Genomic DNA, 12,175 nt, shown 5'->3' on the forward strand with positions numbered 1-12,175 from the left:
ACTAAGATGTGTCATGCCCCTATTATGCACCAGGCAGTGTTCTAAGCGCTTTACATGAATTAACTCCTTCATCTCACTCTTCCTTCATCAGGATGGCTCTACCAAAACCAGCTCATGTTTTCCCCCCAAATTTCAAAGCTACTCATTACTGTTCAGTTTCCCCTTCCTATAATGTTTTTTTTTAGCTCTTAATTGCTATGGTGTTAAAATTTAGCAAAATATCTAGTGAATATGAAAAATGAGGGCCAATAACAATGAAAAATCAGGGACCGTATGAAGTAACTGTCTCTGAGACTCGTAAGAAAGAACACATGATCTTGATTTATGAGGGTCTGTTACTACAAAATGAACAGGAAATGAACAGTTTATACTCTTCCTCTTCATTAAATAAAAGCTCTAAAATATTTTTCATTTAAAATATAAGTTACAAGAGAAAAATTCAGCAAATGCGTAACACATAATTCCGCCAGGGCTCCACAGACAAAATTTTGAGTGTTCCATTGTTACCTCTCTGAGACCAATCATAAGTTCTTAGTATCTATCAACTTCCTGAAATTGTACTGTAAGTCAGAAAAAGAATATACTTAAAAAAATAGAAACATCCAGTAGTATACCTTAGTACTAAACTATTTTTTTTAAAAAGATCTGGAAGGGAAAAGGCAGTCCCCTCGAGATCATGAAACAAAATAAGTTAGGCAGTCAGCAAGTAGAAAAATCTGTCAATTCTGTTTCTGGTAAAATGTTTACTTTAAAGACGAAATTTTTATATAGGCTGAGGCTAATATATTCAAGAGTATAAACATTTTTCCTTTGGATTACCTTTCTAAAAACAAACTCTTAAAGTATATTTCAGTTGACTAAAAATATAGCCAAATCTGTCACAACACAACATAAAAGGTAATGGACAATAATTATAGAATATTTTAAATTAACAGTAACAAGCCATCTACATCAAACCTTGTTTCCAACTAAAACCAAAACAAAAGCACAACAATCCTGTAGTGTACCAAGAGTGTATTTCAATTTACTGTATGCAATCTAACAAAAATTTGGTCATAATTTACCAGATATACATAAATGATTTAAGTAGTAAAAGAAAATTCAGTTTAAAGAGAGTAAGTTCATATCTTAAGGAAAAGTAAAAGTACATTAAGAATGTAAAGCCAAGTCCAGTTTCTATGCAATAAGTGAACTGTAGTTCACTTAAGTGAATCTAATAAAGCAGACTTAGGTGATTTTTAGATATATATCTTTTCTCTTTAATATATATTTATATATAGACAGATCTACCAATTGTAAACTATGGTTTATTTTAAAGGAGAGGGATAAATGGGATGAAAGAAATCTTTATACTATACTTACATATTCACAAAGCAGAACATTTTACGTTTAAAATACTTCTCCATTCATAGTATCTTTGCCCAACTAACGTCTACTTTGGACCCAACCAGAATTACATTTTACTCATTTGTCTAGAACATTGAGAAAAAGATGTACTCTTCAGTCTTAAACAAAAGTCAAACCAAAACTATCCATGTCGGTTTTTCAGTTTTGTAGAAACTATGATAAAGTTTAGGTGACAAATGATGCATCTAACCATGTAACTGTACTGTATCTTTCTTTGATTTATCCAAGCAGAAGCATCAGTGTCTAACATTAAACCATTTTTCTACTGAAATCAGAGACAGTAAGAAAGCCTGTCTCTTAAAAAACCTATCATCTTTTCAACTTTGATGGGATGGAGCACCAAAAGGATTATGTCTGCCAAAGTGTACTTTGCAATTTTCTCCACACGACTAGCATAATTTAGTTACCTGATATAAAATAGGAAAATATACTCAATTTCTATTTAAAAGAAAGCTGAAAATATGATATCCCTCAATCTTATATAATATACAATATGTTCCTGATAAATGTTGTGCATGTTAATATCAATTACGTGAAATGCTGCTGTGAGTCAATCAGCTAATTCATCTGTCATCAGGCTAAACAAGTTCAACTTAACACATCACCCCCTTGTACCCTGAAGAATTTAGTTAACAGAATAAAAATTGTAAAGCCTCTCAATGCTTTATTTGTAAGATTTTTGCAGATTGTTGAATCATGGTGACTACTAGAAAGACTATATATATATATATCAAGATGTAGTGACTTCGAGGAAATGAAAAATAAATTAACTAAATTATCTATCATAATTTCAAACACTAAATACCCCAGTAAGTATGAAACAAAAGAGAATGCACTTTTTGTGTTAATTTTAATGATAAAAAGGGCACAGGAGTAAAAACCTGATATTTCACTTATATTGCATAACAAGCTAACCAAAACTGGACATGAAGGATAAATTATAAAACAAATCATTTTATCTATGACTTTTCTTTCGATTAGATTTGTCTTTTCAAATAGGACTGAGGTATAGTACACTGGCAAAAATAAAAAGAAGCAAACAAGAGTAGTGCCAAAGTAACAGATACCCAAAACCGAATGCCTTGTCAGAAAACGTCATATAGTAACCATTTATCAGATTAGAGCAGCAGGAGAAAGTTACTTCTAAATCATAATCATTTTAGTGGTATTTGTCAACCTCACCATGGTACTTTGCAACATCATTCTTCATTTGTAAAGTAGTATAATTCATGTCAAAAAGGAAAAGGGGAATGGAGGAAGTCAGTTAGTTCATTCCAATAAATTACCTCTCCAGTTCGTATAAACATGCCCATCAGCACAAAATTGAGAAATAATAGCTAAGACTAGAAGAGACTTGGTTTAAGTTATGAAGCAAATTAAAATGGAAAATACAGAAAAGTAGAACCAATGGGGTTGAAAAGGCCCCTCACTGAACATCTGTATTAAAAAAAATAAAATTAATAAAAATAAAAATAGAAACAAAACTCTACTAGTACAAACTAGCCTGAGTGGTTTGATGGACAGAGTAATTAGGTCAGCTGTCACTGTACTCTTAATAATGGATTTTCTTAATTCATGTTAAAGTGGCACATGAATGTAAGCTTTTTTAAGAACAGGTACTATATTTCCATAGGACCCAAATAGTTACTGTATATCCTATAAATAAAAAATATTTTTACTTTGATAACTGACTGAAGATGTGTGGACTCCATGTAATCCAACCACAAGGTTGTCTGCTGTACAGTCCTGTGCAAATATAAAAAAAAATTTTTTTTGCTATAAGGCTTTGACCCTACAGTTTTCACAGCAACATAACTACCATCCAGCATGTACCATATTTTGCAAGCCTTCAAGTTCAACAGTTCAAATTGTTGATTCATATTATGTCCAAATGCAGCATCCTTGAGGAGTATAGTAGGTCAGTTAGTCATCTAGAGACATACAAACATCTCCGGACTCATCCCATCGAGATGCATCATTCTGATCTTCTCCATCATCAGCCAGCTCTTCATCAGCTTCTCCACCTCCGTTCCCCTCATATTCTTCATCCCGAGGGAAATCTGTATCCTGTCCCTGATCTACACCTTCTTGCCCTCCTGGTTGTGATTTATCTGCACAGTCTACACAAACACCATAGCGTCGAGATCCATGTCTTATTCCAACACTGGCTGCTAACATGAAGATCTTCTTACACACCATACATTTGTATTTTTTATCCTTTTTATGCACCTAATTGAAGGGGGAAAAATCCAATGTAAGGATAGTACAGACAATATAATACATTTGAACCATGCAAATTAAACCTCCCATTTAACAATGAGTAAATACATCATCTTTCTGTATGAAGTTCAGTACTGGTTCATAAATCACATTCACTGTTTAAAGCAATTTACTTAATAATCTACCTTCCTTAAATTTGCAGGTAATAGTGTTAAAGTATCTTAAGCTTCACTGACACAAATATAGTTTATCTCAAAGATCATTTACATTTAAAGTTACTTACCAGGGAATGTCTTTTTACATGTTCTCTGCGAGTAAACAGTTTCCCACAAATATCACAGCTAAATGATCTGACTCCCGTATGAATGAGCAAATGCCTTTTTAGTGTTCGTCTGTATTTGGCTACATAGCTACAATGAGGGCATTTTAACTTGTTCATGATTAGAGATGATTCACCTTGAGAATTAAAAAACAAACAAAAAAAGCACTTATTATATATTAAACAGAAAACTGCTATCAAAAGCTTGTCTATTCTTGAGAACAGGGATCATTATAGGGCTACTACTATCTGAGTTTTTTAGAACCCAGAATGTGGAAGCTTTTAATTGATAAAAAGTATTAAATTCTATAGATGTTTGACTAATACTTGCCATTTTCCCAAGTTTCTTGTTTTGGCCAAGATTCAGGCAATAATCCATACTTGAAATCGTTAGAAGCACCTGGTATCAATCCATACTTGAAATCATTTGAAGTACCTGGTAGCAATCCATACTTGAAATCGCTTGAAGGGCCAGGCATCAGGCCATACTTGAAATCATGTGAAGGACCTAAAACAATTGAAAAGTGATCCTGATGTAATGATGGTAATTAAGATCTGTCTCTTATGAGGATTAAAAAAATCTATATTTTATGATAGAACAGCTTAATATAAAATAGCTGAATTAAAACTATATTTTAGTCTAAAACTGAGATGGCCTCATACCTTATTATCCCAATTTATAATATCCTGGTTGGCAGGCTATTAGAATAGAAAACAAACTAAAGTTTAAAATATAATTCAACCACAGAAAAAAAAATCAGTAAAATAAAAATACTATTTAATGGTATGTGGAGCCCACATGAAACTACCCTTTTAAATAGCTGCTGTTTCTAACTATACTATCACTTAAGACCAGTAGCAGCTGTGGAATGGGAAACCCAGCTGTGGAATGGGATCGTCTCCTATCAGTAGAGAAGAAATGGGCTAAGGATGAAGAATATAAATATAGGGTAATTACAAATGTAAAGTTCTTGTATTATTAGACCCTTGTTTGTTGTTTCAGATGCACTGGTGCAAGGTAACGGGGAATCTGGGGGTTCATCAACACCTCTCTAATGTCACCCTTAAATAAATAAAAGTCTGGAAAGTAGACTCAATGAGCCTTAGGGAATTTGTGCCTGGGGATCTTCAGACAAGCTAAAGTAGGAATCATCTCCTCTGCATTTAATTCCATCTTGAATATGTATGTAATTCCTCGGATCCAGGAATCCTCTGGCAATGTGAAGATATCCAGAATCCCCCATAACTACTGCCATCCTATTCCAATCAACCATCAACTGCTGCCTCTGGATTATCTTCAATAGCCATCTGCTTGTCTCCCAGCTCACACTGTGCTGCCTTCCTAGAGTTTATTCTAAACAGCAATCAGAGATTCTTTCAAAACTTTAAATCAGAGCAAGTACTAACCATCTTACTCATAGTACAAGCCAAAGACTTCCAATATACTACAAAGCCTTACCTGATCTAGCCCTTGTTTCCAAACCACCCCCTTGGTTACTCTATTCCAATCATACTGGCCTCTGTGCTGTTCCACCATGATAAATTGGCTCCCACTTTAAGGCCTTTGCACTTACTCCTTCCCCTGCCTAGAACACTGCTTTCTAGGATATATGCACAGCACACTCGTGCAGCAATTTAATAATTTTCCTCCCATATACACGATTTTATAAAACAATGCTTGCCAAATGAGTTTTCTAAGAATTCAATTTCCTGTATCTACTTGCCAGATACACTGCCTCTTTTAAAAATTAAAAGAACTTAAGATTTCCCTCTTAAGGAAAAATTGAAAGTATCAATACCCAACAATACAAAAAGGTCTTAAGGTATTTAAAAATTGCAATTCATTACTACTATTGTAATTGTTTTGTACTTGGAATGCCTTCACCCACTTTTTTCTTAATGTTAGGAAAGCCCTCTGAATCCATAATTATATAATTTAACTGTAATACTGCTTGGGGTAAAGTTTCAGAATCCTAAAGTGAGACACCATATCTATGTGTGTGTGACAGAGATAAGGTTGGGAGTAGTAGCCTGTGAAAGTCCATCAATTTTCAGTTTCACATTTCTACATCAAGTTTGAGTTTTATGATTCATAGCTCTTGTCCAAATCAGTACAAAACAAAGTAAGCTCTAAGAGCAAGGACTGTGCCTGTTAATCACCTCAGTATTTCTAATGTCCAAAACATACACCATTCAATTATTTGTTGAATAAATGTATCTAGCAAAGTGCTAACATGTACTATTTTTTACTTGCTCAAAAAACTTGGAAAACTAACCTCATAAATCATGTTAAATATGCTAATATCCAACAAAATATTATTCACTGCATAAGAATAAAGAGAGCAGCCCTAAAACAAGTGATGAATTGATAACTCAAGATTCAGAATTGAAGATTTTTAACACTTGCAATGTTTCTCTAGACCTACAGTAAGATACAATAAAAAGCATCCATGGTCCAGGTAAGAAAACCATATCTGGAATACAAAATGGTAATTCAAATTAAGAAAGCCTCATCTCAAACTTCTTTCATCTCTCCAGATTCTTATAACCAGTACAAATTACTTTTAGGAAGTATAAGAGCAACTTGAACCAAGGTATTGCGCCTTTGAGTGGGAGGGAGAAAAAGGATACTTTGGAGTTAGGGGATGCAGAAAATTAAAATACAATTGTTACAAATAAAGAACAGGAGACTTCAAAAACAAAAGAAAGCCACAACCCAAACAAACCAAAATTTAAATACCCAGAATTGGCAGTACCAACTGACTAGTATCACGGCAGTACCCGCCCACCCAAGAAAATTGTGCCAAAGAATTTAGAAAACAAATATACAGTAAAAGTAAACACACAAACAGCAAACTTCAGGTAACTGTTTTGGATTGCAAAGGATACATTTAATGTTCAAACAATCTGTTAAAACACCCATTTGAAAACTGAAAAAGGTATTTCCTTTGCAATTCATAAAACTGAAGGATCATTAAGGTTATTCAGTTCTATAATTGTGCTTACTGTTTAATAATCTTCTGGGTACATTATTCCATAATGGCAAAGTAAGAAGAAAGCACTTTTTTTTTGACGTCAAAACCGTAACACAGGGGCTTCCCTGGTGGCGCAGTGGTTGGGAGTCCGCCTGGCGATGCAGGGGACTGGGTTCATGCCCTGGTCCGGGAGGATCCCGCATGCCGCGGAGCGGCTGGACCCGTGGGCCATGGCCGCTGGGCCTGCACATCCAGAGCCTGTGCTCCGCAGCGGGAGAGGCCACAGCGGTGAGAGGCCCACGTACCGCAAAAACAAAACAAAACAAAACAAAAACAAAAACAAAAACGTAACACAAGGGATCTCAGTTGCAAAAATACTATTTTTTTTTTTTTTTTGGCTGCACCATGCAAGTTGCAGGATATCTTAGTTCCCTGACCAGGGATTAAACCCATGCTCCCTGCAGTGGAAGCACAGAATCCTAACCACTGGACCGCCAGGGAATTCCCCCAAATACTCATTAATGGATTAGAATGTCCCCTAAAGAGAAAGGACTCTAAATCAAGGATTTGCTTTTTGAGAATGAAATAAATTATATGGACCATCCTCCACTGAATATGTTTATGTGCACAAATTTAAATTTTACATCTGAATCACATGCCAAACTAAATAAACCCATTCTTGAACCAGATTTCTAAAACAAGAAAGCAAGTGCAATAAAGTACTCTTGGCACTATTAGTGATTTTCTGTACGAGAGACAAGTGTTCAAAATTCAATGCATCTAATCTGTAAACTGCTAACTTCAAAATCTTTGTAAATTCTTTTCAACAGTTAGGAGAAAACCACCTTAAGGCAGTTTCTTCAGAATTATGGCTTAATTTTGGTCCGTGCACACTGTATATTCGAAAGCCCCGGAGAGTTTTCTGTAAAAGCACAGTTGTCCCGGTCCCCATCAATTGTTTATAAAGATTTCCAAAGCTACAGAAACTGAATCACTGAATATCCCATATCCTTTTATGTATCTTCAACAAATGTTAGTTTTGTCACATGTGCTTTCGCTCTATGTATACATATACATACCTTTGTGTACTATTTGAAAACAACTTCTATGCTTCATCACTTCACCCCTAAACACAGCATGCATCTTTTAGAACTTCCTCCTATATAAACCATAGTGCCTTTATCACATCCAAGAATTTTAAAAATTGTTAAGACTATCATTTAACCCAGACTACATATTCACCTTTCCAACTATCCCCCAAATGCATCTTCATCATTGTTTTCTTTTTTGGATCAATGATATAATAAAAGATTGACATAATGCTGGATTTGGAGAGATTTGTCTTTTTTTCTCCTCATGATTAAAGTCGAGTGAAACCTTCTGGCAAGTATACTATAAGACATAGGTGATGGTGCCAGCTAGTGCATCATACCAGGAGGCATACTAAATTTAATCACTTGGCTATGATCATGTTCATCAGATCTCTTTATTGTAGAGGTATCTTTTCTCCTTTGGGAATAAAAGTAACCTGTGGTATGATACTGAGACCACGCGAAAATGCTATTACAACAAAACTGTAAAATGCTATTACAACAAACTTACAACAAAATGCTATTACAACAAACTTATCCCAGTCATCATGGGATAAGCCCATCAATGGTGGCTTACTATCCAATGATGACCTTGAATTATTTCCCATGGACATTGAAAAATAGGTGTTTTTCCAATTCTATCATTCTTCTATGTTTATTAGCTTGGAATTCTTCTGTTAAGAAAGCTTTCTCCCTTTTTAATTTACCCATATTATTCTTTGGAATATTCATGGATTCTTTGTATTCATGTGCACTTCCCCCAAAGTAGTTGTTATAAATATCACTATTCAGAATTAACGTTTTCTATAGTCATCAACAACCACACTATTATTTTACATCAAAGCTAATTAAAATACATTAGTCAACCATTCTGATAGTTACCATTCTTATTCCATCTATACACTAGCAGAAAGCCACAAGCCACAAGTTTTAACAACTCTAAATAAATGACTCCCTCAAACAAACAAGAAATACCTATCCATTTGTATTTACCAGGCTGCTAAATTCTACAATCAACATAGCTGCCCAAGACTGAAAGTGTTTATACCTAATACTTTCCTTTAAGGAAAAGAAACTGCAGTAGGTCCTTAATAAACACATACACAAATACCTCCCAATCTTCAAATCCTCTTAAAGGTACTCCTGCTAAAATTCTATTGTACCTACCAGCATCACCTCCATCTTGACTGGAGCCGGCTTCAGCCAATAAATTTGTATTCACATTCCTATCACAATCTGGCCCTGAGAGTAGAGCACCATCCAGATCTGAAAAGGAGACACAGAATAATCTGTTATTTACAACCACACAATAGCCATCACCCAGAACACTCTTTTCTTGGAATTGTTTCTTATGCAGACTAAACAGAGGATATCTGCAAGTACTGAATAGCTACTATGTGCTTAACGCTACAAGGCACAAAAGCATACATAAGACATGCTTTTCAACCACAGGAACAAGTGCACACTCCACAGGAACACCAGCACACTGGATTAAGAATGAGCTTTAGAGCCTGGCTCCATTTGTACAAGCATGTGCCTCAGTTTCCTCATATGCATCTACCTATATCAGAGATTTGATAAAGAAATTTAATTAGTTAATGCAAGCCAAGTGTTACAGTTATGGTGTCTGATACCCAAAAGATAGCTGCTACTGCTAGTATTAAGCACTAAATGTATAAAACATTGTTTCTGTACTGGTTCAGAAGTGGAAAAGACCAATGAATACTAGATTAGTAAAGGAAGACTTCACAGAAGAGGTAATTCCTAAGAGTTAATCCTGAAATATGGAAAAGCAGCATTAAGAGCATACTAATGAGATAGTACTCTTGGTTCCAATCTGTTATTTCCCTTGAATCTGTTCCATCTCTTCTTTTTCTCTACTGCTGCCTTAATCCAGGCACTCATCATTATTCTCCTGGATTAATCAGAGAATTACTTCAACAGTTTCTTGGTCTCCTTGCTGCAAAATACAGTCAGTGTTCACTCTTCATTTCCCACAACATTGCCAGAAAGATCTTTCGACAACATAAAACATGTTGCTCCTTTACTTAAAATCAATTCACCAGTTTTTAGGATAATCTTCAAACTCCTTAATTTAGAATACAAGGTCCTAATATTCAGGTTTCTATTTACGAATCTAGCATCATCCCACTGGTACTATCTACTCCTCAAATTAAAGTCTCAGAAGACATTTTTCAAATGCCACTTACAATAGGCAATCTCTCCTCTACCTCCCATTCAAGACTCATCTTTGGTGTCACCATCCTATACTACCAAGAATTCAAGATGGAGACTAAAGTATGCGTTTCTTTCATTTCATTCAATAAATACTGAGTACCTTGGAGGTCACCTGGTGATCTTAGAGTGGTACTGGTGGATCAGCTGGCAAGTAGAAAGAGTGAGAGTGGCCTGTGCTGTGAATGGAAGACGAATTAGAGATACAGTACAGACAATCTGAGAAATGTGGCTGTAAAGGGCAAGAGTGAGATATAGGGTAAGAGTCTGGGTTTTTTTTTAAGATGGAATAAACAAACATGTTTAAATACTAAAAGGAATAAGTCCCCAAGAAAGGGAGAAGACACTGAAGAAATACTGCAAAAAGAAGGAATTATCAATTTTGTAAGATTCCTAAGGAGTCTGGGATCCAGAAGCATTAAGACAATCAGTATATACAGAGAGAAGTTTGAAGACAGGCACTTAAAGACTAAATGTCTACTGGCTTTTATTTTCTCTGTAACTTAGAATAGTAGAACGTGAGGTTACTGCCTACAGTAAATGGGTTGGAAGTCAGAAGGAACAGTAAATAGACACAGCCTCCTTTCCTGTTCCTTGAGAGCAGGGATACTACCTAGATTTTATTTTCCCAGTATTTATCATAATGCATGACAAATAAAAGGCTTTTCAACAAATGTTGTTAAATGTTGGCTTGAGTAGTCTGCCCTTTACAACCTGTGTTACTAATTTAGACTTATGAAGAAAAATTTCTCTGGAGTTCCCTGGCAGTCCAATAGTTAGGATCCAGCAATTTCACTGCCATGGCTTGGGTTTAATCTCTGGTCAGTGAACTAAGATCCTGAAAGCCACATGGTGCAGCAAAAAAAAAAAAAATTCTCAGTTTTCTGGTATATAATAACACTAAAACATTGAATAACTGAAAATTAATTAATTGAAATTTAGTGGCTTTGCTTTCCTATGAAAAGTTAAATGTATTTCAATAATCAAAAAGTAAAATTTAAATCACTATTTAAAAAATGTCCCTTTCCCCAGCATCTTATTCTAAAGTGTACAGTCTGTTCTGAGGGCACTTCTTAAAATTCTGCCAAGCAGGTTTGTAAATACAGAGTGTTTCTATTTACGTAATATTCTATAGTGATTTGTTCAAGGCTTTCAAGTATTAGGATTTAATTTGTGATCTTTAATGCTACATGGACACTAACAGAGAATACGTCAACCTAAAACCTTAATAGATGGCAAATGTATTCTTTCTGTGTACAATAACAAAATCATATCCATACTACAGATGTTAAAACCCATTTGAAAGGTACCAACTACTTGGTTCTTGATACCAAAAATAAATCTTAAAATAGATGAGCTTGTCCAGGTTGACAACAGCTTTCAAAAACCATGCTTAACTTAGGAATCAGTACATCATATCACTGCTGTACCTTATTTGAAATCAGCCAACCCACCTAGCAACTTATTTTTAATCAGCTGAGTTGATGTGAGTAAGATAGAAGCCAGGAAACCAACCAATCATTTGATACAAGAATATATTCTGGGACTTCCCTGATGGCGCAGTGGTTAAGATTCCACCTGCCAATGCAGGGGACACGGGTTCGAGCCCTGGTCCGGGAAGATCCCACATGTCCTGGAGCAACTAAGCCCATGCATCACAACTACTGAGCCTGTGCTCTAGAGCCCGTGAGCCACAACCACTGAAGCCCGCGTGCCTAGAGCCTGTGCTCTGCAACAAGAGAAGCCACCGCAATGAGAAACTCACATGCTGCAATGAAGACCCAATGCAGCCATAAATAAATTAATTAATTAAAAAAATATATATTCTGCTTCACCAGTAACTCTTGGTCATCATCTTTTTCTCAAAAAAATATAGGATTAAAAAATAAACTCTAATATACTTTGCTTTTGTGACATTCATAACCTTC

General features: G+C 35.3%; 1 protein-coding gene across 1 annotated transcript in view; it reads right to left on the reverse strand.

The window, feature by feature from the left end:
- Window positions 1-1,088: 1,088 nt before the first annotated feature.
- ZBTB10 (zinc finger and BTB domain containing 10) overlaps window positions 1,089-12,175 on the reverse strand; it is a 31,404-nt gene continuing 20,317 nt past the window's right edge. The window contains exons 3-6 of the mRNA XM_079901668.1: window positions 9,180-9,278; window positions 4,278-4,454; window positions 3,911-4,083; window positions 1,089-3,636 (exon numbers count right to left, since the gene is read on the reverse strand). Coding sequence (XP_079757794.1) covers window positions 3,331-3,636; window positions 3,911-4,083; window positions 4,278-4,454; window positions 9,180-9,278 — 755 coding nt within the window. The 3' untranslated portion in view covers window positions 1,089-3,330. The remainder of the gene's footprint in view (window positions 3,637-3,910; window positions 4,084-4,277; window positions 4,455-9,179; window positions 9,279-12,175) is intronic.

Source organism: Stenella coeruleoalba, assembly GCF_951394435.1.
Source record: "Stenella coeruleoalba genome assembly, chromosome: 17".
Taxonomy (NCBI): domain Eukaryota; kingdom Metazoa; phylum Chordata; class Mammalia; order Artiodactyla; family Delphinidae; genus Stenella; species Stenella coeruleoalba.